The sequence below is a fragment of the Pithys albifrons genome, chromosome 6 (genome assembly GCF_047495875.1).
Source record: "Pithys albifrons albifrons isolate INPA30051 chromosome 6, PitAlb_v1, whole genome shotgun sequence".
NCBI classification, from domain to species: domain Eukaryota; kingdom Metazoa; phylum Chordata; class Aves; order Passeriformes; family Thamnophilidae; genus Pithys; species Pithys albifrons.
In genome coordinates, this window is record NC_092463.1 from 2,035,667 (window position 1) to 2,063,150 (window position 27,484).

General features: G+C 50.0%; 2 protein-coding genes across 4 annotated transcripts; one reads left to right on the top strand and one right to left on the bottom strand.

Moving 5' to 3' along the window:
• Positions 1–21,756, bottom strand: L2HGDH (L-2-hydroxyglutarate dehydrogenase). Of its 3 annotated transcripts, none has more exons than XM_071557182.1 (11): positions 21,630–21,756; positions 20,122–20,237; positions 18,493–18,644; positions 16,273–16,404; positions 15,553–15,715; positions 15,006–15,040; positions 11,011–11,178; positions 7,081–7,238; positions 5,493–5,624; positions 2,897–3,166; positions 1–49 (listed from the first exon to the last, which is right to left on the bottom strand). In XM_071557182.1, exons 1-10 carry the CDS (start codon positions 21,704–21,706, stop codon positions 2,971–2,973), a joined length of 1,329 nt encoding a protein of 442 aa, XP_071413283.1. In that variant the 5' UTR covers positions 21,707–21,756; the 3' UTR covers positions 1–49; positions 2,897–2,970. The 3 variants fall into 3 exon arrangements, with proteins under 3 accessions (XP_071413283.1, XP_071413282.1, XP_071413284.1); XM_071557181.1 differs by having other exon boundaries at positions 1–1,685; XM_071557183.1 differs by lacking the exon at positions 16,273–16,404 and having other exon boundaries at positions 1–1,685; positions 21,630–21,755.
• Positions 21,735–26,598, top strand: DMAC2L (distal membrane arm assembly component 2 like). The gene is made up of 4 exons (XM_071557184.1): positions 21,735–22,068; positions 24,229–24,437; positions 25,189–25,360; positions 26,026–26,598. Exons 1-4 carry the CDS (start codon positions 21,977–21,979, stop codon positions 26,138–26,140), a joined length of 588 nt encoding a protein of 195 aa, XP_071413285.1. The 5' UTR covers positions 21,735–21,976; the 3' UTR covers positions 26,141–26,598.
• Positions 26,599–27,484: the final 886 nt, after the last annotated feature.

Sequence of the window (27,484 nt, forward strand, 5' to 3'; positions counted from 1 at the left end):
TAATAGAAAAAGGCACATTTATGAAGCCATCAAAGTGAATTAGACCCATCTGAAAAATAAATTAACACATTTTCACACTTTGTAGGCAACAAGATTTATATCTAAAACCTCATTATAATAATCTCTGGAGTTATTTTTTGTAACAAGTTTATAACTTTTATCTCTAAATATATTTATATTTCACAGAATGCTACATCAAGATTTATAATTTAAGTTTTGATTAAATTTTCCACAAAATAACCATTCCCTGAGAGGAAAAAAACCAGAGGGAAAAGTGCTGACTTCAGATCCCCCCTGGCCTCTGCCTGCTTTACATTTTAATGTTCTTTATTCTGTTCCTACATGTCAGGGCCACACCTCGTGTGGGAGGAAGTTGCTTTTGCAAGCCCTTTGCAGGGTTTGCTGTTCACAGGCAACACTTGTGGCAGGGAGGGAAGGTGGGATTGTTCCATGGGGAGGAGTTTTACACCTCCCTGTGGCTCTGGAGCACCTGGAATAGCTGAGTGTCTGTGCAGGGGTGTTTGGGGTTCAGGACAGTGAGCAAAGCTTTGCTTTGAAGGGGTCTGAATTTCCAGGAGTCTAAAGCAGATGTCACCAGGGGAAAAAACTAATAAAAGCAAATTAAAAAAGGCAGGGTAAGCCCCTTTTTCCCCTCAAAAGTAAAACATGAGCAGCACACCTGCCCTCCTGTGCTAACCCAACCCTTCATGCTCGTGAGAGGAGACCAGAAAATAAGTTTTTATAGAAAAAATGGGTGTCAAATTGCCTGGTAGAAGCTGCCCACAGTGAGGTGTTACCCAACACCCTGTGAACATCTGCTGTAACAACACCCTCAGTGCTTTGTCCCTGAGGCCACAGATTTGTTCTGCAGAACACACCGAGGCCACTCAGCTCAGCACCAAAACCTTTCTGGCATCTTATCTCTGGGAAAAACTGAGTATCAGCAGAGCTCAGAAGGGTGACAGCACTGCCTGAGTGCCAGCCCTGGGGGAAATGGGAAGGCCTCTTGATTCATCACTGTTTGGGCTCCAAGGGAAACAACGTGACTCAATCCAGGCAGGTTTCTGGAGCTTCCCCCCCTTGACATTTGCCTTTACAGAGACCATTTCCTCTGCATTGCTCAACCTGCTGCACCAAGAGGAGCTCCTGTTGCATTACCAGTATTCAGGGGTGAAAAAACCCAAACCCACTGAAGTAGTTCCTCATCAGTGCTGACTCCCAGCTGTAAATTAAATAAAAAATGACTGTCTATATTTTCATTTTCAGCTCTATAAAAAACAGAGGCAGTGATCAGACAGCATATCTGAGCTGCACATCTAAATTGCCTTGGGTTTGGTAATCCTTGCTAAGCTCATTTTTCTGTGAAATATTCTACATTCATGTCAAAAGCTCTGAATATTGTTTCCAATCTCTGATAAAGCCCTTAATTCCCTATCAGCAGGACCCTTAAGCAGGGCTTATCCTTCTATTCCATTACTCTCATGTAATCTAGAGGGCTGCAGCCCCCAATTTAACTGGAATCAGAGAGAAATCACAGAGAGAACTACTCCAAGTGCCTGTGGTGTTTCAGACCCACCAGCTCTCCCAGGAGGCTGTTCTGACCCCAGGCATGGGAGTAACGTGGATAATCCCAGCTCAGAGGCTCTTCCTGGATAATCCCACCACAGAGGCTCTTCCTGCTCCACCTGTGGTTGGAGACCCTCATGTTGTGCCGGTCCTCAGGTGGACAAACCCTCCCTGTAGGTGGCTGTGCCTCCCCTACAGGTGGGCAACCCTCCCCTGCAGGTGGGCAACCCCTCCCCTGCAGGTGGGCAACCCTTCTCTGCAGGTGGGCAACCCTCCCCTGCAGGTGGGCAACCCCTCCCCTGCAGGTGGGCAACCCCTCCCCTGCAGGTGGGCAACCCCTCCCTGCAGGTGGCTGTGCCTCCCCTACAGGTGGGCAACCCCTCCCCTGCAGGTGGACAACCCCTCCCCTGCAGGTGGGCAACCCTTCCCTGCAGGTGGCTGTGCCTCCCCTACAGGTGGGCAACCCCTCCCTGCAGGTGGTTGTGCCTCCCCTACAGGTGGGCAACCCCTCCCCTGCAGGTGGACAACCCCTCCCCTGCAGGTGGGCAACCCCTCCCCTGCAGGTGGCTGTGCTTCCCCTACAGGTGGGCAACCCCTCCCTGCAGGTGGTTGTGCCTCCCCTACAGGTGGGCAACCCCTCCCCTGCAGGTGGACAACCCCGCCCTGCAGGTGGGCAACCCTTCCCTGCAGGTGGGCAACCCCTCCCTGCGGGTGGGCAACCCTCCCCTGCGGGTGGGCAACCCCTCCCTGCAGGTGGGCAACCCCTTTCCACAGGTGGGCAACCCTCCCCTGTGGGTGGGCAACCCCGCCCTGCAGGTGAACAACCCTTCCCTGCAGGTGGGCAACCTTTCCCTGAAGGTGGACAGCCATTCCCCGCAGGTGGGCAACCCCTCCCTGCAGGTGGGCAACCCTTCTCCTGCAGGTGGGCAATCCATCTCTGCAGGTGCACAACCCTCCCCTGCAGCTGGGCAACCCCTCCCTGCAGGTGGCTGTGCCTCCCCTACAGGTGGGCAACCCCTCCCCTGCAGGTGGACAACCCCGCCCTGCAGGTGGGCAACCCCTCCCTGCAGGTGGCTGTGCCTCCCCTACAGGTGGGCAACCCCTCCCTGCAGGTGGCTGTGCCTCCCCTACAGGTGGGCAACCCCTCCCCTGCAGGTGGACAACCCTCCCTTGCTGGTGGGCAACCCCTCCCTGCAGGTGGGCAACCCCTCCCTGGAGGTGGCTGTGCCTCTCCAAGCACAACTCTGTCCTTCCCGCCACAGGGAAGTTGTGGACAAAGAACATCCCAAATGCTGGTTTTGCACTGCTGGTCTGGAAAGCACCACACTACCTGTTTGATCTGTGTCCTCGAATAGTCCCATGAGTTCCACATTGCAGAGGGAAAGCCTGTCCAAGGGCTGGCAGTCAGAGCTGGAAGCGCCGCTGGGCCTCGTCGGCGATGAGGGCGGCGATGGCGAGGGAGGAGGTGGCGGCGGGAGAGGGCGCGTTGCGCACGTGCAGGACTCTGCTCCCCACACTCCCAGTGCCCCCATCGAACACAAAGTCATCCACCAGGTTCCCAGCGCTGTCCAGGGCCTGGGCCCGCACCCCAGAGGGGCCCCTGCAACACCAAGGGGCAGCTCAGGGGGCAGGACAGCCATTCCCGTGCCATGGGGACAGTGAGGAGGGAAGGGAGGCTGAACTGAGGCAGAGGCGGGGAGGTCTCCAGGCGTGGAATCCCTGGGGTTGGAAAAGCCCTGCCAGGCCCTGGAGCCCACCCTGTGCCCAGTGCTCACCTTGGCAAAGCCCTCCTAGCCCCTGGAGCCCACCCTGTGCCCGGTGCCCACCTTGGCAAAGCCCTCCCAGCCCATGGAGCCCACCCTGTGCCCGGTGCCCACCTTGGCAAAGCCCTCCCAGCCCCTGGAGCCCACCCTGTGCCCAATGCCCATCTGGGCAAAGCCCTGCCAGCCCCTGGAGTCCATCCTGTGCCCAATGCCCATCTGGGCAAAGCCCTGCCAGCCCCTGGAGCCCACCCTGTGCTTGATGCCCACCTTGGCAAAGCCCTGCCAGCCCATGTAGCCCATCCTGTGCCCAATGCCCACCTTGGCAAAGCCCTCCCAGCCCCTGGAGCCCACCCTGTGCCCAATGCCCACCTTGTCCCCCAGCCCAGAGCACTCAGTGCCACAGCCAGTCCTGCCTTGGGCACCTCCAGGACTGGGCACTCCAACCCTCCCTGGGCAGCCCCTGCCAGGGTCTGCCCATCCTTTCCAGGAGGAAATCACTGCCATAAAACAAGGGCAGGCAGCCAAGCAGAGGATCTTCTCTGTCCTTCCTGGTTGAGAAATTGCTCTCCCACTCTCACACAGACATGCCCTGTCTTTCCAACAGGGAAACCCTCTGTTTTGAGGCACCAGCCCTGATCAGACATGTATTCCATGCCACTGGAATGCTGCCAGAGCTGGGCAACTCCTTCTCATCCTGGTTGGGCTTTCCTTATTCTAGATTTTCTCCCTGCAAATGTCTGGACAGTTAAACCCACCTCTGTGTTCTCAGCTGCCTCATCTTCCCTCACCAGCATTTCTGAACTCCTCTGAAATAGTTTCTCTCTCCAACAGCAAGAAGCCAAACACAATTTTACTGAGATGATTAAACTAAGTCAATATTCACTCGGTAGTAACTCACAGTCTGGTTTTGCCTCTGAATTTCATGAATCTTTTGCTGTGTTTGTGAACTCAGATTATGTTCAGGCTACTGAATGTGTCACTGGGATAAAGAGGCCTTTTCTTCTTAGGAAACATGTCACAAGAGTTCATTTCAGGCCATGGAGAGTGTAGAAAGTCACACAAGTATTTATCAAACCTGCCTGTACACACGTAAATACAATATAAAAGATCTTCCTGTACAAAGTGCCACAGAATGGTTTGGGTTTGGAAGGGGCCTTAAAGATCATCCATCCCACCCCTGCCATGGGCAGGGACACCTCCCACCAGCCCAGGCTGCTCCAAGCCCTGTCCTGCCTGGCCTGGGACACTCCCAGGGATTGGGCAGCCACAGCTTCTCTGGACACCTGTGCCAGGGCCTGCCCACCCTCCCAGACACCAATTCCTTCCCAATATCCAACTTAAATCTACATTTTTCCAGCTTAAAGCCATTCCCTGTGTCCTGTCTCTCCATCCCTTGTCAGTGGTCTCCTTCCATGTTTCTTGTGGCTCCTCAGGCACTGGAAGGCCACAATGAGGTCACCCCAAAGCTTCTCTTCTCCGGGCTGGACAATCCCAATTCTCCAGCTGGAAATCTGCCCCACTTGTGCTTAAAACTCCTTCTTCCAGCACCTCATCCTGCAAACCCCAAACCTTCTGTTCCATTTTCACCAAAAGCAACTTCTGTCCCTCTGCCCAAAGAGGTGACACCTTCCCCTATCCCAGGGTGTTCCAAGCCCTGTCCAACCTGGCCTGGGACACTCCCAGGGCTGGGGCAGCCACAGCTTCTCTGGGCACCTGTGCCAGGGCCTGCCCACCCTTCCAGCCAGCAATTCCTTCCCAGTATCCCACCTATCCCTGCCCTCTGCAGTGGAAAGCCATTCCCTGTGTCCTGTCCCTCCATCCCTTGTCCAGAGTCCCTCTCCATGTTTCTTGTAGCTCCTTCAGGTGCTGAAGGGCCACAATTAGGTTATCCCAAAGCTTTTCCTCTCCAGGCTGGACAATCCCAACTCTCCATCCTTTCCTCACAGCAGAGCTGCTCCATCCTCTGCCCATCCTGGTGCCTCCCTGGACTCTCCCCAGCAGCTCCATGTCCTGGCTGTGCTGGGAAGCCCCCAGGGCTGGAGGCAACTCTGTGTTTTGACAGCACATTTTGGGGGAGAAGCAAGAAATCCATGCCAAGTTTGTCACTGTTAAACAAGAGATTTACAAGCCCTGGGGTGTGACTGAGAGGCAGAGCCTCCTTACCTGAGCACATCATTGGTGGTGACCTCAGGGATGAACCTCTGGAGCTGCCTCACCTGGGCACTGAGGGAGCAGGCCCTGTAGAGCTCTCCCACGCCGTAGGACACGTTCCTCAGCACCAGCTTCCACAGCCCCCTGCGGGGAGAGAGCTCTGCAGTGAGAACAGACTCCCACCCAAACACAGCCAGGACCAGCCAGCACCGTCAGAGCAGGCGGCACATGGACCTGCACGGCACAGATTCCCATTCCCAACATCAGGAATCCCACAGGCTTCCTGTTTGAGAGATGTATGTTTGCTCTTCTCTGCTTCAACAAAGCTTGGGTACAGATGGAGAGTTGCATTTCAATTCTGTAGGAATTAACTATGAACTCCAGTTCTGGGAGTGTCCCAGGCCAGGTTGGACAGGGCTTGGAGCACCCTGGGATAGTGGGAGGTGTCCCTGCCCATAGCAAGGGGTGGGATGGGATGAGCTTTAAGGTCCTTCCAACCCAAACCATGCTGTGATTCCATGATTCCTTCCTACATCCACGATTTTTCCGTGGTGCAGTCAAATGGCAAGGGAGGACACAGGACACTGGAGACTTTATCCCACAGTCATTCTGCAAAGCCAATCACATTCTAAACCCCTCAGATTTCAGTCACTGCATCTTGCTGTGCCTCTGCAGATTTTGCTCAGGGCTTTCCCTAAAAAATCCACAGATAATGCTGAAGAAGCTTCCAATTCTTTATTGAACAAACTGAATTAAATGAAGCTCTTTGACAGGAAGCTTTTTCCAATGCCCTGACCTGTTTTTCAGCCTTTCCTTGGATCCTCCACAATATTTTCACACACCTCCAAGTTTCCAAAACTAAGCACTTGATAATGAGCATTCCTACAGATCATGGAAACTTGGAATGGTTTGGGTTGGAAGGGACCTTAAAGCCCATCTCATTCCACCCCTGCCATGGGCAGGGACACCTCCCACCAGCCCAGGCTGCTCCAAGCCCTGTCCAGCCTGGCCTGGGACACTCCCAGGGCTGGGGCAGCCACAGCTTCTCTGGGCACCTGTGCCAGGGCCTGCCCACCCTCCCAGACACCAATTCCTTCCCAATATCCCACCCAGCCCTGCCCTCTGGCAGTGGGAAGCCATTCCCTGTGTCCTGTCCCTCCATCCCTTGTCCCCAGTCCCTCTCCAGCTCTCCTGGAGCCCCTTTAGGCACTGGAAGGGGCTCTCAGTTCTCCCTGGAGCCTTCTCTTCTCCAGGTGACCCCCCCAGCTCTCCCAGCCTGTTTCTCATCCAAGAATCCTCTGCAGGTATTTTAATTAAGCTGTCTGGGTTAATTAAAACATCACAGTGCTCTGGAGCAAACCCCTCCTGGCACAGCTCCCCCTGCACTCCTGAGGAACAGCCACATTCCCACCTGGCTGAGACACGTCCTGGGAGTGCCTGAAAATCCAACAGAAATCACACCAAGTCAAAGGCCCTGAAGAATTCCACTCTTCCCAGCACAACTGTCCTTAAACACACCAAAACCTTGGGAAAAGCAGGATTTTTGGCCAGGATCACACTGGAATAAGAGCATCCAGCAGGGAAAAGGAAAAGGCTTTACCTGTAGGTTACAGCATCTAAAAAGTCTGCAGTGCTGAAGTCCAAGAGTTCGTAGCCCTCTCTCTTAAAGGCCAACACTGCATTGGGCCCAAGCCAAACACTTCCATCCATCCTGGGGGTGAAGTGGAATCCCAGGAAAGGGAACCGAGGGTTGGGAACCTGAAATGGGATACAGGAGTTGTTGGAGCTGCCACAAACAGCAGATTTGCCACTTTATTTCCAGCCACTACAACGAAATTCAAGTCACTGAACCATAAAATTGTCTCCTGCACTGTTTTTTCTGCTTGATAATTGTGCAGTTATAGCACATAATTAATTAAAGCACTGAAGAGCAGGGCCAGGCAAGGCTGAATCTTGGAAGGAAAACAAATAACAGGGGGAAATAAAGTCCCCATGATTTCTCAGGATATAAATCACCCCACTACAAACCCCAAGACACATTAATGCTGTTCACCAGCAGCAATTATACTGCAATAAAGGAGATTACAAAATATTAGGGAAACCTCACAGGTCTGTGTTGCTCAAAACAACCTGCACTCTGCAGCCTGATTAATGCTAATGATAAATATCTGTATGATAAATATCTGCCATCCCAAGACACGATCCTGAGGGATTCCCAGGTGAGAAGGAATGCCCACAGCTCCAGAATTTTCCTAAATTTAGCAGGAAACTTAAGCTCATGCACAGAAGGTACTGCAATGCAATGCAGGAATTAGCTAAAAAGTTGCCCTGGGAATTCCTTCTTCTTGCTTTATAACTACACTTTTATCCCATTTATCCCATTTATCCCATCCCATTCCCTCCCCTCCCATCCCATTCCCTCCCCTCCCATCCCATTCCATCCCATCCCCTCCCCTTCCCTCCCTTCCCACCCCACCCCACCCCCTCCCCTCCCCTTCCCTCCCTTCCCATCCCCTCCCCTCCCCTCCCATCCCATCCACATTTTATCCCTTTTCATCCCATTATTTGTCTATTTTAGATATAGAAGGTTGCCCTTTTCCTCCCATGTCTATTTTTTTAAGGCACAAAGCAAAGCTAATTCATAAATGAGGCTGAGAAACAAACACCTAAATCTGGTGCTAATTAATAATTGGGTATTTAACTTGTATTATAAGTCATATTAATTAATAATAATTTGGTATTAGGACACAAGAATAAACCCTTTGTCAAATAATCCATCCCAGAATCATTTAGGTTGGAAAAGACCTCCAGTGCCCTCTGTGAACTTCCTGAGGGTACAGACAATCCCCTCATCCAGATTATCAATAAAAACCTTAAACAGCACAGTTATAATTACCCAAATAATAAATAATTCCTCAATGTTGTGTCTCACTGACTCCTGAATCCTGCCTTTAGTTTTATTTTAGAACATAAAGAATAAACCAGACTTTCCTGGACTTGTGGTTTCCATTATGCTCCATTTCCCCCCTGTTAAATAAATAAATGAATAAACAAAACCCCACAAACAAACCAAACCCAACTGGCAATACCTCCTCATGTGGCACTTTTATATTTCCTCCAAAATGAACCAAAAATGCTGCTCTGCCATAAAACAGTGGCTCTCCATCCACGTGCTGAGCACCACTGTGGGGTGGTGGCCCTGACAAGGCCTTGATGATGGGAAGCAGCTCTGCTCAAAACCAGCGTGGCCAGCAGGCCCAGGGCAGTGACCCTTCCCCTGGACTCTGCCTTGGGGAGGCCACACCTTGAGTGTTGTGTTCAGTTCTGGGCCCCTCAGTTGAGGAAAGAGATTGAGGGGCTGGAGCGGGGCCAGAGACAGAGAACCCACCTCCAGAGACAGAGAATCCACCTCCAGAGACAGAGAATCCACCTCCAGAGACAGAGAATCCACCATGTCTTGATCCAACCCCACTGTGATCACCAGCCCAGGGCACAGAGTGCCCTGGGCTGGTGATCACAGTAGGGTTGGATCAAGGGTTGGACTTGATGATCTCAGAGGTCTCTTCCAACCCAACTGAGAAGAGCAACGAGGCTGGAGAAGGGACTGGAGCACAAGTGCTGTGGGGAGAGGCTGAGGGAGCTGGGGGTGTTCAGCCTGGAGAAGAGGAGGCTCAGAGGTGACCTCAGCACTGTCTGGAACTGCCTGAAGGGAAGTTCTGGCCAGGTTGGGGTTGGTCTCTTCTCCCAGGCACTCAGCAATAGGACAAGGGGGCACGATGGGCTCAAGCTCTGCCAGGGGAAATTGAAGTTGGAGACCAGAAACAAATTCTTTGCAGAGAGAGTGCTCAGGCATTGGAATGGGCTGCCCAGAGAGGGGGTGGATTCCCCATCCCTGGAGGTTTTTAAGGTGAGCTTGGCCGTGGCACTGAGTGCCATGATCTGGTAAAGGGACTGGAGTTGGACCAAGGGTTGGACTTGATGATCTGGGAGGTCTTTTCCAACCCAATCCATTCTAGGATTCTTCCTGGTGCTTTTCCTTTGGGTTACTGAGTGTTTCATTGTGGTGTTGAACTGTTTTGTTTCTGGTTAGTGATCCACTGTTAGTTAAGTTTGTCTGGGGAGGGATTTACTGCTGGAGTGGCCTGTAAAATGTGTGTTGTGCTGGTTTCTTTTGAAGTATTTTGCCACCAATTAAATACAATCCTGCAGCTCAATGTTATCACCAAATAACCCACAGAGTCATTGTCACACACCTGTATTAATAAACGTTATTTTGGGAGCTGTTGTGGGGGAAGTTCTTTTCTTGCTGTTAAGTGTGGTCTCCAAGCAGAGGTCAGAGACCCTTCCAACCTGTTTGCTGTCCAGTGTTTGACAGGCAGTGTTGGGTCCAAAGACTCTGATTGTCTGGAGACACTTATTGCTGTTAAGTTCTCCCTCCCTCACAAGAAGGTCACAAACCTTTCCAGCCTCTGTTCTGTCCAGTGCTCGACAGGCAGTGCCGGGTTCATAAAGCTTGGATTGTTCTGAGGGCACTGATAGCCAATAACTTTATATTGATACAGGTGGGATGGGAAATCTTTGCATTTCTGCCTCTGCCCCCTTTCATGTGACAACCACAAACAGGAAAAGAAACAGGAACAGGGACAGGGACAGGAAGAGGAAGAGAAACAGGAAGAGAAACACAAACAGGAACAATAACAAACAAGAACGAAACAGAAACAGGAACAGGAACAGAAATAGGAACAGAAACAGGAGTAGAAACAGGAGAAGGAAGAGGAACAGGAAGAGGAAACAGAAACAAACAGGAATGAAACAGAAACAGGAAGAGAAACAGGAAGAGAAACAAGAACAGGAACAGAAACAGGAGCAGAAACAGGAGCAGAAACAGGAAGAGAAACAAGAACAGGAACAGAAACAGGAGCAGAAACAGGAGCAGAAACAGGAAGAGAAACAAGAACAGGAACAGAAACAAACAGGAACAGAAACAGAAACAGGAAGAGAAACAGGAAGAGAAACAGGAAGAGGAACAGGAAGAGAAACAAGAACAGGAACAGAAACAGGAGCAGAAACAGGAGCAGAAACAGGAAGAGAAACACTAACAGGAACAGAAACAGAAACAGGAAGAGAAACAGGAAGAGAAACAGGAAGAGAAAGAGGAGCAGAAACAGGAAGAGAAACAGGAAGAGAAACAGGAAGAGAAACAGGAGCAGAAACAGGAGCAGAAACAGGAGCAGAAACAGGAAGAGGAACAGGAAGAGGAACAGGAAGAGGAACAGGAAGAGGAACAGGAAGAGGAACAGAAACAGGAGCAGAAACAGGAGCAGAAACAGGAAGAGAAACAGGAAGAGAAACAAACAGAAACAGAAACAAACAGAAACAGAAACAAACAGAAACAGAAACAAACAGAAACAGAAACAAACAGAAACAGAAACAGAAACAGAAACAGGAACAGGCCTGGAATTCCGTGCTGTGCCCGAGGGTTTGGAAGCCCTTGGAGCACAGTGGGAGGGCCACTGCAGGCAGCACTCACCGGGTAGATGTTCCCTCTCACCAAGTAGCCCTTCTCGGGTTTCAGCAGCAGGTAATCCCCGCGGAAAGGGACGATCCTGGGCTCGGGGCTGCAGCCACTGATGGCAGACAGGCGGTCTGAGTAAAGCCCTGCACAGGTCAGAAGGTGCCCACAGCTGATCTCCTCACCCTGGGGAGAAAAACACACCCAAACACATCACAATTCAATAGAGCTACTCAAGGAGAACAAGCCCTAAAGGAGTTAAAGTGCTCAGTTCTGATGAGAGAAGAAAATGAGCTGAATCACTCAAGGCATGTTCTGTCCTTTCACCAAGGGAGTTCTGGGCTCCTCAGGGGACAAAAGTCAGACACAACAGACACCTAAGCCTTAAATTAAGAACACTCAGACATCTGAAACAGGTCTGAGAGGCCAGAGCCAAGATTTGGGAGAGTCAAAGCTAAGATTTGGGAGAGTCAAAGGCAAGATTTGGGGAGTTAAAGCCAAGACTTGGGAGAGTCAAAGACACAAGATTTGGGAGAGTCAAAGGCAAGAGTTGGGAGAGTCAAAGACACAAGATTTGGGAGAGTCAAAGCCACAAGATTTGGGAGAGTCAAAGCCAAGATTTGGGAGAGTCAAAGCCAAGATTTGGGAGAGTCAAAGACACAAGATTTGGGAGAGTCAAAGCCAAGATTTGGGAGAGCTGAAGACACAAGATTTGGGAGAGTCAAAGCCAAGATTTGAGAGAGTCAAAGTCAAGATTTGGGAGAGTCAAAGGCAAGATTTGGGAGAGTTAAAGCCAAGACTTGGGAGAGTTAAAGCCAAGACTTGGGAGAGTCAAAACCAAGACTTAGGAGAGTCAAAGCCAAGATTTGGGAGAGTCAAAGGCAAGATTTGGGAGAGTCAAAGACACAAGATTTGGGAGAGTCAAAGACACAAGATTTGGGAGAGTCAAAGCCAAGATTTGGGAGAGTCAAAGGCAAGAGTTGGGAGAGTCAAAGGCAAGAGTTGGGAGAGTCAAAGGCAAGAGTTGGGAGAGTCAAAGACACAAGATTTGGGAGAGTCAAAGGCAAGAGTTGGGAGAGTCAAAGGCAAGAGTTGGGAGAGTCAAAGACACAAGATTTGGGAGAGTCAAAGCCAAGATTTGGGAGAGTCAAAGCCACGATTTGGGAGAGTCAAAGACACAAGATTTGAGAGAGTCAAAGGCAAGATTTGAGAGAGTCAAAGGCAAGTGTTGGGAGAGTCAAAGCCAAGATTTGAGAGAGTCAAAGGCAAGATTTGGGGAGTCAAAGGCAAGATTTGGGAGAGTCAAAGGCAAGAGTTGGGAGAGTCAAAGCCAAGATTTGAGAGAGTCAAAGGCAATATTTGGGGAGTCAAAGGCAAGATTTGGGAGAGTCAAAGGCAAGAGTTGGGAGAGTCAAAGCCAAGATTTGGGAGAGTTAAAGCCAAGATTTGGGAGAGTCAAAGCCAAGATTTGGGGGAGTTAAAGCCAAGATTTGGGAGAGTCAAAGGCAAGAGTTGGGAGAGTCAAAGGCAAGAGTTGGGAGAGTCAAAGGCAAGAGTTGGGAGAGTCAAAGACACAAGATTTGGGAGAGTTAAAGACACAAGATTTGGGAGAGTCAAAGACACAAGATTTGGGAGAGTTAAAGACACAAGATTTGGGAGAGTCAAAGACACAAGATTTGAGAGAGTCAAAGCCAAGATTTGGGAGAGTCAAAACCATCTCCCAAGATTTGGGAGAGTCAAAGGCAAGATTTGGGAGAGTTAAAGACACAAGATTTGGGAGAGTTAAAGCCAAGAGTTGGGAGAGTCAAAGACAAGATTTGGGAGAGTCAAAGCCAAGATATGGGAGAGTCAAAGGCAAGAGTTGGGAGAGTCAAAGCCAAGATTTGGGAGAGTTAAAGCCCAGATTTGGGAGAGTCAAAGGCCAGATTTGGGAGAGTCAAAGACACAAGATTTGGGAGAGTCAAAGGCAAAATTTGGGAGAGTCAAAGCCAATGTTTGGGAGAGTCAAAGCCAAGATTTGGGAGAGTCAAAGCCAAGATTTGGGAGATTTATAGCCCAGATTTCACAAGTTTCACAGGTCATGGCACTGAACAAAGAAAAGGCAGATTCCAACAGTGACGAAGACGCTTCCTGACCACCCGAGGGATGAAGTCAGGAGAGCACCACCCAAATTTCAAACCAAAAACAAAGCTCAAGATTTCATCCAGTCATTAATATGGAAATTAAAAGGTGTAACTATGACCCCAAAACTGTATAAATGGCTTATTTTACACAAACAAACCAGGCCAAGTTTTTGCCCAGCATGAACTGGCTTTGCCTCCAATGTTGTCAATAAACACTTTTGCTGCTAAAAAGATAAAAAGCTTCTCAGCAGTTCTTTATTTCAAAGTGTTTTTTGCTCTCATCTACTCAAAAAATCCCCACCCAGGAAAAAACCATGTTTGGTTAAATGAAGCTGATGTTGCCCCACACGTGGTGGGAGCAGCAATATTGCCTTTTTATCCAAAAATTCACAGCCCACAGATATGGAGAGCTGCTAAATATGTAAACACCCCAATAAATAAATCAGATACAAACTGTTATCTATTTATTTGGCTCACAGTATTGATTTTTAAACACCATGGGGGTTTTTTCTTTCATTTTCTTTCATGTTTGCATTAAAAATACCAGTATTTGGTGAAGGAATCTTAACAGATTTTGGAAGCTACTTTTTAATGAAAAAGCAAAAATAGAAGAAAAAAAGCAGCAGAACTAAATAGAAAAAAATACTGGAAAGGTTTTGAGGTTGTTTTTTGTCCAGATATTCCCTCCTGAAGGTGAAGAGGTGAATTTCCTGCTTGCACATTGCAGGAACACCACCTGTACCTGCACCTGTTTTATTCCTGTTTTCCACCTGCCTGTGGCTTCCTGCCCATAAAATAACAATAAAACGATCCTAAATCTCCCCTTATCATTTTATAGATGCCAAAGCCCAAAAGCAAACAGGAAAATAGGTGTGTGTCACCAAAGGGACAAGCCATGAAAGGAATCCTTGGAAAAACAAGCATGAGATTGTGCAAATAAAGCAGAGAAGGGACAGTTAAACACAAGTCAGGCAGCAGAAAGTTATACTTCATTATTTTATTATTATTTATTATTATTATTGTTGTTGTTATTATTGTTATTGTTGTTGTTGTTACTATTGTTGTTATTATTGTTGTTGTTATTATTGTAATTATTATTGTTGTTATTATTATTGTTGTTATTATTGTTGTCGTTATTGTTATTATTATTGTTGTTGTTATTATTATTGTTATTATCGTTGTTATTATTGTTGTTATTATCGTTATTATTATTGTTATTATTGTTGTTATTATTGTTGTCATTATTGTTATTATTATTGTTGTTATTATTGTTATTATTATTGTTGTTATTGTTGTTGTCATTATTGTTATTATTATTGTTGTTGTTATTATTGTTGTTATTATCGTTATTATTATTGTTATTATTATTGTTATTGTTGTTATTATTGTTGTTATTATTGTTGTCATTATTGTTATTGTTATTATTGTTGTTATTGTTATTATTATTGTTGATGTTATTATTGTTGATGTTATTATTGTTGTCATTATTGTTATTGTTATTGTTGTTATTATTGTTGTTGTTATTGTTATTATTATTGTTGTTGTTGTTGTTGTTATTATTGTTGTTATTATTATTATTTATTATTTATTATTTTTATTATTATTACTATTATTACTATTATTGCTATTATTATTATTATTATTATTATTATTATTATTATTATTATTATTATTATTATTATTATTATTATTACAAAATCTGAACATGCTCCTTGCTAAGAGCTGATTGCAGCTGTTTTATTACATCTGGCTTAGATGACAGTGACCATTTTATGGCACAGCAGCTTCTTAACTTTGTTTTGGAGGGGATGAATCCACCAGGATTCAGGAAAACCAACTTAAGGAGAAGCCTCTTGCTATAAGGAATTAAAACTTCTGCTTTCTTCTTACCTGTTTGCTCCTAACAATGACGGGGTATTTCAGTCCTGAAACAGAATTGGACAAGGGAAGGAATTAAAAGAGCAAGAACAGAGAACTGACAGAACCAGCAGTTTGTCACCAGGCAGGATTTTTCCTTTGGAATAACTTCAAGTCATGGAACAACTATTGTTGTCATAACTGATGTTGATGAACATGATTTATGAATTAATAGAGGTTTTTATTCTCCCATCTGTGTGTCAGCACAAATCCAACCTAAGGAAAAATCCTTATCACAAGAATTCACACGCAGGATTCAGATAAATCCGATTTTAATGGGAGAGAACAACCCTAATCCTCAATTTTAGCATCACTTTCTTCCATCAGCTTGAAATGTTTCAGCTGAAGGGTCACCTGCCTGCAAAAAAACCCCAAAGGAACTTTGCTGAGGACTCTCACTAACATGATTTTGCCTTTTTCTCCTCCCTGGGAGACAGAAAGGTTCAGAAATATCATTTCAGTTTGAACAAAACCTTTGGCAGGATTGTAGTAAATGGAGGGCTAAAAACCCTTCCCTTACCATCTTCACTTCCTGGAGGACTTTCTTTAGCCATGTCTATGCTTGTGACTTCAAAATCAGTCAGGATTGTCCCACCTGCCTCCTGGAAATCCTCAGCATAGGACTGGGCCACTTGTTTGTAATCCACAATGCCAGTGTATGGAGAATCCAGTGCCATCAGACCCTGCAAGGGCAGGAAAGACACAGAGGAGGAGTGAGGGCTGGAATATTTCCCTGGAATAACATGCACTGCCACCAGAAGGGAGAGCTGCTGCCTCCCCATTTGCTCAGCTGGAGCTTGAACATGCCAAGAGTGTTTTATGGAGCAGACACAAAATGTTTACAAGAAAAACAAGCCAAAAAAAAAATTACTTCCCAGAAAATTTCTGTCTGTGGCTACAACCACACACCAACAGCAAGGGGAAACTGCACAGGGAATTTATATCCAGGTTTTCCTTTGAAACAAAGGTATATTAATCAACAACAAATCTGTATTCCACAAACCCCACACGTTTCTCCTGCTGTGAAAACAAACAGGCTGAGAAGTGCTACACAACAACCACACTGGACTGAAACTGGATCCAAATCCAGAGAGATGGGAAGGAATTTTTAGGCTCTTCTGAACTTGGCACTCATGGAAATTACCTCAAGACCAGAGGCATATTTATGTTAAATGATGAAATCTTGTCACCTGAGAAGCTGAGACCTTGCAGGCCAATTCAGAGCATGCAAATCCCTCACCCTGCAGAAGGGCTCCTTGGCTTGGATCTCCTTGGCCCCGATGAGTCTCAGCCCTGGGACGTTGTTCTGCAGCCCCCTCTCATACAGAGCTTTGAGTCTGGGAATCTCCTCCTGTTCCACGGCCACAATCAGCTTTGGAAAAGACAGCAGGGCACAGCAGTGAGCAAAACACAGAGCCAGGGCAGGGCTGGCACCCACACAGCCTGTGAATCCCTCCAGGGGCAGCTGTGCCAGGGCTGGACAGCCCTTTCCATGAAGAAATTTTCCCCAGTATCCAATCTAAACCTCCCCTGGTGCAAGTTGAGGATCATGTCAAAAAGCAGTCACAGCCCTACATATAAAATGATGGAAATCAACTTCAAAGGTGTCACTCAGGGACAAGACTTGGGGTTAGGAGGGACAATCCCAGGGAAACAGCAGCCTAGTGATGGCTGGAAAGCCCTGAACTGAATAACAGGAACAACCAGGAAAAGGATATGGGATAGTACAGAGAACTCTACTATTTCACTGTGAAACTCCAAGGCCTGACCACACCTGGAATGCTCTGCACAGCCCTGTCCTCACTGTGTACCAAAGACACACCAGCCTAGAAATAGTTCAGAGCACAAAGACAGGGTGGGGAGAGCCAGGAAAAAGAGGAATTCCAAGAGAAATGACAGCAGATTAAGACTCAGCAGCTGGGAGGGAAGATTTTGGGGCAGGAGGGGATATAAAATTATGTGCAACTTGAAGAGTGTGAGTCCAGACCTGCAGTTTGACACCTCCTCCAACACAAGGGCCAGGGGCTACTGGAGGGAGTTTGTAGGAGCCAGTTCCAAAATGATGTAACCCCATGCAGTGGGTTGTTGATCCCTGGAACTGCTCCTCAAAGTGTGCTCTGATGCAAAAGGTTTTATTGGAAAGACATTTGGGAGAGAAATTCATTGAGAGCCACCACAGAGAAGCTCAGGTTCAGAACAGATCCTGAGTTAAAATGGTTGGAAGCTTGGAGAATTAGTAATTTGCTTGTATTTCTCATTCCTTCTTAGGTGTCTGCTTAGAGACACTTCCAGAACCAGGACACAGGGCTGGGAGAGCCCAGTCTGAACCAGTATGGCCACTCAGAACCAGGATACAGAGCTGGGAGAGCCCAGGCTGAACCAGTGCAGCTACTCAGAACCAGGATACAGAGCAGGGAGAACCCAGTCTGAACCAGTATGGCCACCCAGAACCAGGATACAGGGCCCAATCTGAACCAGTATGGCCACCCAGAACCAGGATACAGAGCTGGGAGAGCCCAGGCTGAACCAGTGCAGCCACCCAGAACCAGGATACAGGGCTGGGAGAGCCCAGTCTGAACCAGTATGGCCACCCAGAACCAGGATACAGGGCCCAGTCTGAACCAGTTTGGCCACCCAGAACCAGGATACAGAGCTGGGAGAGCCCAGTCTGAACCAGTATGGCCACCCAGAACCAGGATATAGAGCTGGGAGAGCCCAGGCTGAACCAGTGCAGCCACCCCTCTGTCCCCAGCATGTCAGGCACTGGATGTGCACACAGAGCTGGGGCACATCTGGGGTAGTGTTCAAGTCCCTGTGACTTTTCAGAGCCTGATAAGCCAGGAAGTTTGATAAGCATGTACTGAAAGTCTGTGTGGCCTTGGAGCTACAGGTGCCCCTCCATGGGACTTGGATCCCACCATTACCTGGGATCACAGGATCAGAGAACCCCTTGAGTTGGAAAGAACCCACAGGGATCATTGATCCAACTCCTGGCCCTGCACAGACACCCCAACAATCCCACCCTGTCCCATCATCCAAACCCTCCTGGAGCTCCGGCAGCCTTGGGGCCGTGCCCACTGCCCTGGGGAGCCTGGGCAGTGCCCACCACCCTCTGGGGGAAGGACCTTTTCCTGATATCCAACCTGTCCCTGCCCTGGCACAGCTCCAGCCCTTCCTTGAGTCTAGTCCCTGGTGACGAGAGATCAGTGCTGCCCCTTGTGAGGAAGTTGTGATTCCATGATTATATTCCAACTCAGCCCACAGATAAGGAGAATTATTATTTAAACCCAGACCACAAACAGATTTGAGTTGCTGGAAACAACAAAACAAAGGGGATGTTCCTCCTGAAGGTGGAAAGGGTTGCAGAAACTCATCTCTCTGGGCAAAGACCACAACCAGGCCAATGCCATACATTGTACAGCCTCAGATTCCAAAGGTAAGGACACAGGAATTCCTATACCTTCCCACACTGTTTGTATGGAATTCCCTTCTGGTCACAGTACTGGTAGGTGAGGGCTGCACCCTGCACACACAGCTTGGCCTTCAGGGAGCCAGGGGTGTAGTAAATCCCACTGTGGATCACACCACTGTTATGTCCACTCTGGTGATGAGCTGGAGAGAAAGGAAAAGACATTATTAAAATATATTTGTTCACACTTAATCACTCAGCTGCCTAAGAAGAGAGATATTTGAGGTCCTGCCTTATTTCAGCATTACAAGAGAGGCTGAAATGAGTAACTGCACAGCAAACACAGTGAAATATCCTCCCTTGGTCTCAAAAGGTTAGAGAAACACTGACACAGCACGACCTGGTTAATGATAATCCATCCCATCTTACAATGTGTTTGATCAACAAGAAAAGGCAAAAAAAACATAAGTTTTTTCTCCAACAGCAGGGTAATCAACCAAAATATTTTACAAGATAAAATTAATTTTAAGAATTCTGGGTTTTAAAATAAAATCCATCCCTCCCTTGGGGCTCCTCCAGCTCCCTGCAGGACCTGCCTTTGCTGTTCTACAACCTGCACTGCTCCTCACTGCAGTTGTTCACCTTCCTTGCCCTGTCTCTTGACACTCCTGTGCTGCTGGAGCACCGGGAGTGGGACCTGGAGTGCTGGGAGTGGGACCTGGAGTGCCGGGAGTGGGACCTGGAGAGCCGGGAGTGGGACCCGGAGTGCCGGGAGTGGGACCTGGAGAGCCGGGAGTGGGACCTGCAGCGCCGGGAGTGGGACCTGGAGCGCCGGGAGTGGGACCTGGAGAGCCGGGAGTGGGACCTGCAGCGCCGGGAGTGGGACCTGGAGAGCCGGGAGTGGGACCTGGAGCGCCGGGAGTGGGACCTGGAGCGCCGGGAGTGGGACCTGGAGCGCCGGGGAGTGGGACCTGGAGCGCCGGGGAGTGGGACCTGGAGCGCCGGGAGTGGGACCTGGAGCGCCGGGAGTGGGACCTGGAGCGCCAGGGAGTGGGACCTGGAGCGCCGGGGAGTGGGACCTGGAGCGCCGGGGAGTGGGACCTGGAGCGCCGGGAGTGGGACCTGGAGCATCAGGAGTGGGACCTGGAGAGCCGGGAGTGGGACCTGCAGCGCCGGGAGTGGGACCCGGAGAGCCGGGAGTGGGACCTGGAGCTCTCACACTGTGAACATTCAGGAGTCCTTAACTTCAAATCCTGACTTGCAGTCCCAGCAGGGAAGCACAGCCTGAGGACAACTCTGCTGCTCCACTGAGGGATGAGTCCTTGGGAGGAGGGTGGAAGGAATTTTTCATCAGGGTAAAACCAGCAGTGCCAGGAAACGGATGCTGCTCCCAAGGGGAGGATCATCAAAGAATCCCAGAATGGGTTGGGTTGGGAGGGATATCAGAGACCATCTCATGGGCAACCTTCCAATATCCCAGGTTGCTCCAGGCCCCATCCAGCCTGGCCTTGGACACTTCCAGGGATGGGACATCCATGCCCCACGTGGGTGCCAGGGGCAGGTGCTTCCCACAGCTACTCCCACAGATGCTCTCCCACAGCTCCATCCCTTCAGAGGGATGCCCATGGAATGCCGAGGTTCCGGCAGCAATGCCCCAGCACAGCCTGCCCCACTCCGTACCCAGCTCCTGCTCCTTCTCCAGCACGGCGAAGGACAGCGCCGGGTGCCGCCGGATGAGCTCCCGCGCCGCCGCCAGGCCCACGATGCCGGCGCCCACCACGGCCACCGAGAACGTGCTGCGGGGACACACACACCACATCAGGGACAGGGGGACAGAGGAGAGGGGACAGGGAGGCAGGGGATAGAGGGGATAGGGGACAGGGGATATACAGAATACAGGGGATATAGAGGACAAGGGATATAGGGAATACAGGGAATAGGGGACAGAACACATAGAGAATACAGGGAGTATAGAGGACAGGGGATACAGGGAATACAGAGGATATAGGGGACAGGGGATATAGGGAATACAGGGCGTATAGGGAATACAGGGGATATAGGGACTACAGGGGATATAGGGACTACAGGGGATATAGGGACTACAGGGGATATAGGGAATACAAAGGATATAGGGAATACAAAGGATATAGGGAATACAAGGCATATAGGGAATACAAAGGATATAGGGGATACAAAGGATATAGGGGATACAAAGGATATAGGGAATACAAGGCATATAGGGAATACAAGGCATATAGGGAATACAAGGCATATAGGGAATACAAGGCATATAGGGAATACAAGGCATATAGGGAATACAAGGGATAAAGGACCACGGAAAAGGGAGTAGGGGAATGGGATAGGGGACAGAAGAAGGGGAAAAGGGTGGATATAGGGAATACAGGGGACAGAGGAAAGGGTAAAAGGCTAGGGAGTAGGGGAACAGGATGGGAGATAGAAGGGGAAGAGGATAGAGATGGGAATCAGGATAGTGAATGGAGAAGGGAGATAAGAGGATATAGGGAATATGGGATTTAGGGAATAGGGGATACAGAAGATAGCGGAAGGGCAGAGGAGATACAGGGAAGTGGGGAAGGGGATATAGGGAATATAGGAGATAGGGGATATAGGGAGAAAGGACTGGGAGTAGAAGAGGATAGGAGATAGGTGAGTGGGAAGAGGATAGAGATGGGGATCGCGACAGAGATAGGGGATGGGAGATAAGGGAAGGGGATAGGGGATACTGGGAATAGGGGACAGGGATAGAGGATATAGGGGAGAGGGGGTATAGGAGAGAGGGGAAGGGGATATAAGGAATATAGGGGATATAGGGGAGAGGGAAAGGGAAAAAGGACTAGGGAGTAGGGGAAGAGAATAGGAGATAGGAGAAAGGGAAGAGTATAGAGACAAGGGATCAGGATAGGGAAAGGAGATAGGGGAAGGGGAGGGAGGATATAGGCGGGAGAGGGGATATAGGAACAGGGGAAGGGGATGAAGGGGCTATAGAGGCTGTAGGGCTGGGGGTGCAGTGAGGACAGCGGTCCCGGCCCTCCCTCACCCCTCGCCCTCACCCCTCACCCTCACCCCTCGCCCCTCTCCCTCACCCCTCACCCTCACCCCTCACCCTCACCCTCACCCCTCACCCCTCACCCTCACTCCTCACCCCTCTCCCTCACCCTCTCCCTCACCTCCGCCGCCGCCGGCCCCGCAGCCCCCACAGCGCCCCGGCCCGGCCCGGCCCGCGCGCCCTCAGCAGCGCCGCCATCTTGGGCCGAGCGCCCGCCCCGCCGCGGCCTCCTCCGCCTCCTCATTCCCCTCCTTCCTCTCCTCCTCCTCGTCCTTCTCTCCTCCTCCTCCTCGCAGAGCCGGCCGCGACCGGCCCTGGGGACAGCCCGGGGGCGGTGACGGACCCCCCGCCCGCGGCCGCGGGGACGGTGCCGGTGAGGCCTGGACCCCACCGCGCTGCTGCGGCTGCTGCTGCCGCCGCCGGCCGCAATAACAGCTCGCTTTTCGCGCTGCCTTCGCCAGGGAGGCGATGATGGTGCTGCGGACACTCGTGAGGAGGCCGCCGGCGCCGCCGGGCAGCGGCAGAGCCTTCTGGGGGTGGCTGAACGCCGTGTTCAACAAGTAAGAGTGAGTCGCTGGCAGTGGGCGATTGTCAGGTCCCGGCAATGCCCGGCGTGGTTTGTGAGAGATGATCAGGTCCCTGCGCTGCGGAGACGTTTTGATCCTTGATGCTTTTCTTCCCCCCCCAGAGATTGCATGTCGGTGCTTGGCAGGGGCCGCCCCGTACCCGCTTTCCATGCCAAAGCTGTGCCCTCCAGAGCAAGGTGTGTGCTCTGCCCCCTCTGGAGTGGCCACGTGGATTCTCTCCCGAAATCCCGCTCTTCTTTCACCCCAGAACTCATTCAATTCAAACCTGTGGCAGGACCGAGCCCCTTTGCTTACTCTGAACAGCATCAAAACAACCCGTCACTTACAGTGAGGGATTCACATTTACTTTTGAAAGAGAAAACCTTTAGCTGTGGAATTTTACTCAACTTTTGCAGGAGCTGATAGTTTTGCCTTCTGTCTTCTGACTGTGTGGGGAGGGTTGTGTGTTGTAGCTGTTGCTGAAACTTATCCAGGAAGGAGCCTCTTCCAGGTCTGTGTCTGCCTTCAGCATTCCTCACCAGACTGGGAAATACATCCTGGATGGGCCCAGGGAGTTTAACCATTGAATCATTCATTCCATAGAATCATGGAATGAACTGGGTTGGAAGAGCCCTCTGAGCTCCTCCAGCCCAGCCCTTGCTCCAACCCCACTGTGCTCACCAGCCCAGGGCACTCAGTGCCACATCCAGTCTCAGCTCCAACACCTGCAGGGATGGAGAATCCACCCCCTCTCTGGGCAGCCCATTCCAAGGCCTGAGCACCCTCTCTGCAAACAATTCCTTCCTGATGGCCAAGCCAAGCCTGCCCTGGCACAGCTTGAGCCTGTGCCCTCTTGTCCTGCTGCTGGTTGTGTGGGAGAAGAGCCCAACCCCCCCTGGGTCCAGCCTCCTGTCAGGGAGTTGTGGGGAGTGATGGGGTCACCCATCCCTGGAAACGTTCAAAAAACCTGCGGATGTGGCACTTGAGGACACGGTTTAGTGGTGAAGGTGGTGGTGCTGCTGGGTTGGTGGTTGGACTTGGTGATCTTAGAGGTCTTTTCCAAGCCTAACAACTCCATGATTCCATAAAAAGGCTTAGACTTGGTGATCTTAGAGGTCTTTCCCAAGCCTAAAACTCCATGATTCCATAAAAAGGCTTCAGGAATGACATACATGTGACAGACTTCAAGAGGTTTCTACTTAATGTTTGAGAGAAATTTGCAGTTGTAAAGCCTCTGGGAAGGGGAAGGTGAGTTTTTTTCCTCTCCTTACAGACATGGAAAGAAACAATCAGGAGGGTTAAATCCAGTTGTATTTGCATTATTTTTTTTTGCTAAAAACATTTAGAACAAGTTTCCAAACTGCCATGCCGGACTAAGAACAGCACAATCCAAACAATTACATGTAATCCAGTAAATGGCATCCTTAGCTTTATGCCATATTAGAATCATAGAATGGAATGGATTGGAAAAGACCTCCAAGATCATCAAGTCCAACCCTTGATCCAACCCTACTGTGATCACCAGCCCAGGGCACTCCGTGCCCTGGGCTGGTGATCACAGTGGGGTTGGATCAAGACATGGTGGATTCTCACTCAGTGCCACATCCATAGAATCCCAGAATCATAGAATGGATTGGGTTGGGAAAGACCTCCGAGATCATCAAGTCCAACCCTTGGGCCAACTCCAGTCCCTTTACCAGATCATGGCACTCAGTGCCATGGCCAAGCTCAGCTGAAAAACCTCCAGGGATGGGGAATCCACCACCTCTCTGGGCAGCCCATTCCAATCCCTGAGCACTCTCTCTGCAAAGAAGTTTTTTCTGCTCTCCAACTTCAATTTCCCCTGGCAGAGCTTGAGCCCATCGTGCCCCCTTGTCCTATTGCTGAGTGCCTGGGAGAAGAGACCAACCCCCACCTGGCCAGAACTTCCCTTCAGGCAGTTCCAGACAGTGCTGAGGTCACCTCTGAGCCTCCTCTTCTCCAGGCTGAACACCCCCAGCTCCTTCAGCCTCTCCCCACAGCACTTGTGCTCCAGTCCCTTCTCCAGCCTCATTGCTCTTCTCTCAATCTCAGACATCAGCAGGTATTTCTGTGGAGTGTTATTCCTGCCAAGGGGTAACTCTCCCCACCGTGGGTGCTCTGTGTCTGTGGCAGGGTGGACTATGAGCGGATCCAGGCGGTGGGCCCCGACCGGGCGGCCTCGGAGTGGCTGCTGCGCTGCGGGGCCCTGGTGCGGTTCCAGGGCTCGCCCAAGTGGCAGCAGGACTACAATGGGCTCCCCACAGGGCCCCTGGGCAAGCACAAGATCGAAGCCATCAACGCCACCGACTCCTGCATCATGTACAGAGGATTTGACTACCTGGGTAATGTAACATTGTTCTCAATGCTCTTCATTTCAGTTGCCTCAAAGTATCCATAACTGCATCGTTTTCTCTTTCCTTAGCAAGATAAATCTTTTGTGGTTCTAAAATGGTTCTACAAATTTTATGAGTTCCTAAGGTTTGGCTGGAGGTGTGTGATGAGGAACTTCATCAGCCCTTGCCTGAAGTGTCTGTAGCACTAAGGCAGTGCCATGAATTTTGATGAGTTCAGAGTTAAGTAGTTGGCAGCAAAAAGCAGTATAAATATTCTTTTTCTTCTACACCAAGGGATGATTTTGGTGTCTCTGAAGTTGTAATTCTGCTTGTTCTCCAGGTATATATTTTTATCAGATGTCTTCAAAGACAAAAAGCAACAACCTGGTTTCTTGCAAAAGATTAAAAAATATTTCAGGCCTCCTTTAAGTAACAGAAACCAAAATGGGCAACAGACAGTTTTATTTTTTCATAGCTGGAGACCCTGAATTTCCATCATGAGCACGTTTCTATGTCAGAGTCTTTATCACCCAAACTTGTAGTGTTTTATGTGCCCATGTCAAAGCTCTTCAGATCTTACCAAAAGGATACAAACCCTGGGGGTTTCATTTATTTGAAGTACCACAGAGGGGCTTTGGAGATTAATTAAACCCCGCTGTATAAAGGAATGGGTGGCTGGGTGGTTTGGGAGGCAGAATTTATCAACCAGCACAGTTTGGTCCTGGCATTGTGCAGCAAATCCTTGTTTTTATGTTTGCAGATGGCCTGGAGCACGTGACGGATATCAGGCTGGAGAAGTGCGTGTACATCCAGGACGAGTGTCTGCAGAGGCTCAGCGAGACAAACAACCTGCAGAAGAGTCTCCTCCAGCTGAAGATCATCTCCTGTGGGAATGTCACAGACAGAGGCATCCTTGCCCTTCACAAGCTGACGTATGTGAGCCACTGAGGGCCTCCCTGGCACGCTGCTCCCTGGCAGCTCTGGGACTGTGTTGGGTGGAGGGGCTGCACTCTGGCTGTTCCAGGGGTGGGGTTGCTCCCTGTCCCAACATCTCCTGTGCTTCAGGGTCTCAGGGCAGACCTGATTCCTTGGGCACGGGAAGCATTTGGATACTGCACCTCTGCAGCCAAAACCTCAGGCACCCACTCCATGAAAAACTTCCATTAGAACCAGTCACCATTTGTATGGCCAAACTTCGCAAACGAAGATTTGGGCAGGGCTGTCCCCACGTGGGTGGGCCCTTCCAGCCTGTGCAGTGGATTTTAGGTGAGGCTCAGCGTGCTCAGAACTGGCCCCACCGTTTAAGTCCTGAGGTTCATCTGCCACGGCCGAGCGAGCTTGGACGGTGCCAGTGAAGTCCTCAGGACTAGAACCTACAGCACCTGGCATTTCCCAGGAGGTCTCCCATCCAAGTCCTAATCCGGGGCTGACCCTGCTGAGCTTCCGAGATCTGACAGGATTGGATGTCAGGGAGGCATTAACTGCCCCCCAGTCACCATTTAAAATACTATAAAATGTCTGTGGTAGAATAATCCTTTCTCTAATTTCTGTCAACAGTTAAATAGTTGTTGCTGATTTTCTTTTTAACTCTTTACAGGAACCTTGAGTATTTGTATCTGAGCGACCTGCCTGGAATCAGAGAGAAAGAGCTGACCTTTCACGCCCTTCAGCAGGCACTGCCCAAGTTGAAGCTGGAGCTGGATTTGGAATAAACACGACGGCATGTAACTGAGATGTGACTTCCTAGTATTTATCATGTGTTGCATAAATGAAGTTGTAGGTGCTGCTGTATTTCCAGGCATGGAAATAAGCCCAGCTCTCCCAGTCCAGCCTAAAAAGCTGGATGTGACCTTTGGAGAAATTATGCACTGAATTTTTATTAAGCTTAAACTAGGTAATGGATCAGCAGCAGAGGAGGCAGACTTGTGTACATATCATCTGTTTTCTGTGTTCATAGGGAGCTGTTATACCTCAGTGAGAGCTTTCAGCTCTTTTGTTGCCCAGAAATAAAGTGACAGTGACAGTGGGGAGTGGAGCCGCAGCGCTGGGCGCGGTCGGTGCTGGGCGTCGGTGCTGTGGGAATGAGGGCTGTTCACTCCCAGACAATCCCACCCAGTCGGTGGGAGCTGATTTAATAAAAGAGGTCATGGGCCTTGTTTTGTGTTCTCCACACTTTGACTTCTGTTGTCTGGTTTCAACGGAGGGATCTACAAGGCAGGCAGGGCCACCCCCTTGGAACACTGAACAGAACACGCTGTCTGTGGAGGAGCAGCAGTTCCTGGGGACACCCTTGTGCTGACATGGACTGCATTAGCTCTGTGCAGTCCTTTACCTGATAAATGAGAGTCAAAGAATTGCTGAGCTTGGAAAAGCTGTCTGAGATCATCCAACTGTTCCCCCAGCACTGCCAAGGCCACCACTGCCCTGTGTCCCCAAGTGCCACATCCACAGGGCTTTTAAATCCCTCCAGGAATGGGGATCCACCCCTGCCCTGGGCAGCTGTGCCAGGGCTGGACAACCCTTCCCATGAGGAAGTCTTCCCTAATATCCAACCTGTCCCTGCCCTGGCCCAGCCTGAGGCCGTGCCCTCTCCTCCTGTCCCTGTGCCCTGTCCCTGTTCCCGACCCCCTGTCCTGGCTCCCCTCTCCTGGCAGGGATTGCAGAGCCAGAAGGTCCCCTCTGAGCTTCCTTTGCTGCAGCTGAGCCCCCCCAGCTCCCTCAGCTGCTGCTCCAGCCCCTGCCCAGCTCCAGCCCCTGCCCTGGTCATGCTCCAGCCCCTCAGTGTCTGAGGGGCCCAGAACTGCCCCCAGGATTCAGGGAGAACAAGGCATCTTAAGTCAAATTCCTCAGTTTGAGGTTAGATAAGGGCAGGAGGCAGTGACTCCAAGAGAGCAGATCCACAGTGCTGGCTCAGACATGGACCTCCAGTGTAAGGAGACAAAAGGCTGACAGGCACAGTCTGAGGACATGGCACCTGTCCCACTGAAATGGCTTTGACTGTTGTGGAACACAGAAGGTACTGGGAAAACAAAACATTTCTGGTCTTAGTTTTAAGT

Bases quoted from the DNA above. Each gene is read 5' to 3' on its own strand.
- DMAC2L (XM_071557184.1), top strand. From the start codon at position 21,977: ATGATGGTGCTGCGGACACTCGTGAGGAGGCCGCCGGCGCCGCCGGGC. The intron at 24,438-25,188 runs GTAATGTAACAT...TTATGTTTGCAG, and splicing joins CAGAGGATTTGACTACCTGG to ATGGCCTGGAGCACGTGACG. The intron at 25,361-26,025 runs GTATGTGAGCCA...AACTCTTTACAG, and splicing joins CTTGCCCTTCACAAGCTGAC to GAACCTTGAGTATTTGTATC.
- L2HGDH (XM_071557182.1), bottom strand. From the start codon at position 21,706: ATGGCGGCGCTGCTGAGGGCGCGCGGGCCGGGCCGGGCCGGGGCGCTG. The intron at 20,238-21,629 runs GTGAGGGAGAGG...GTGTCCCCGCAG, and splicing joins CGGGGCCGGCGGCGGCGGAG to CACGTTCTCGGTGGCCGTGG. The intron at 5,625-7,080 runs GTAAAGCCTTTT...CTCTCCCCGCAG, and splicing joins TTAGATGCTGTAACCTACAG to GGGGCTGTGGAAGCTGGTGC.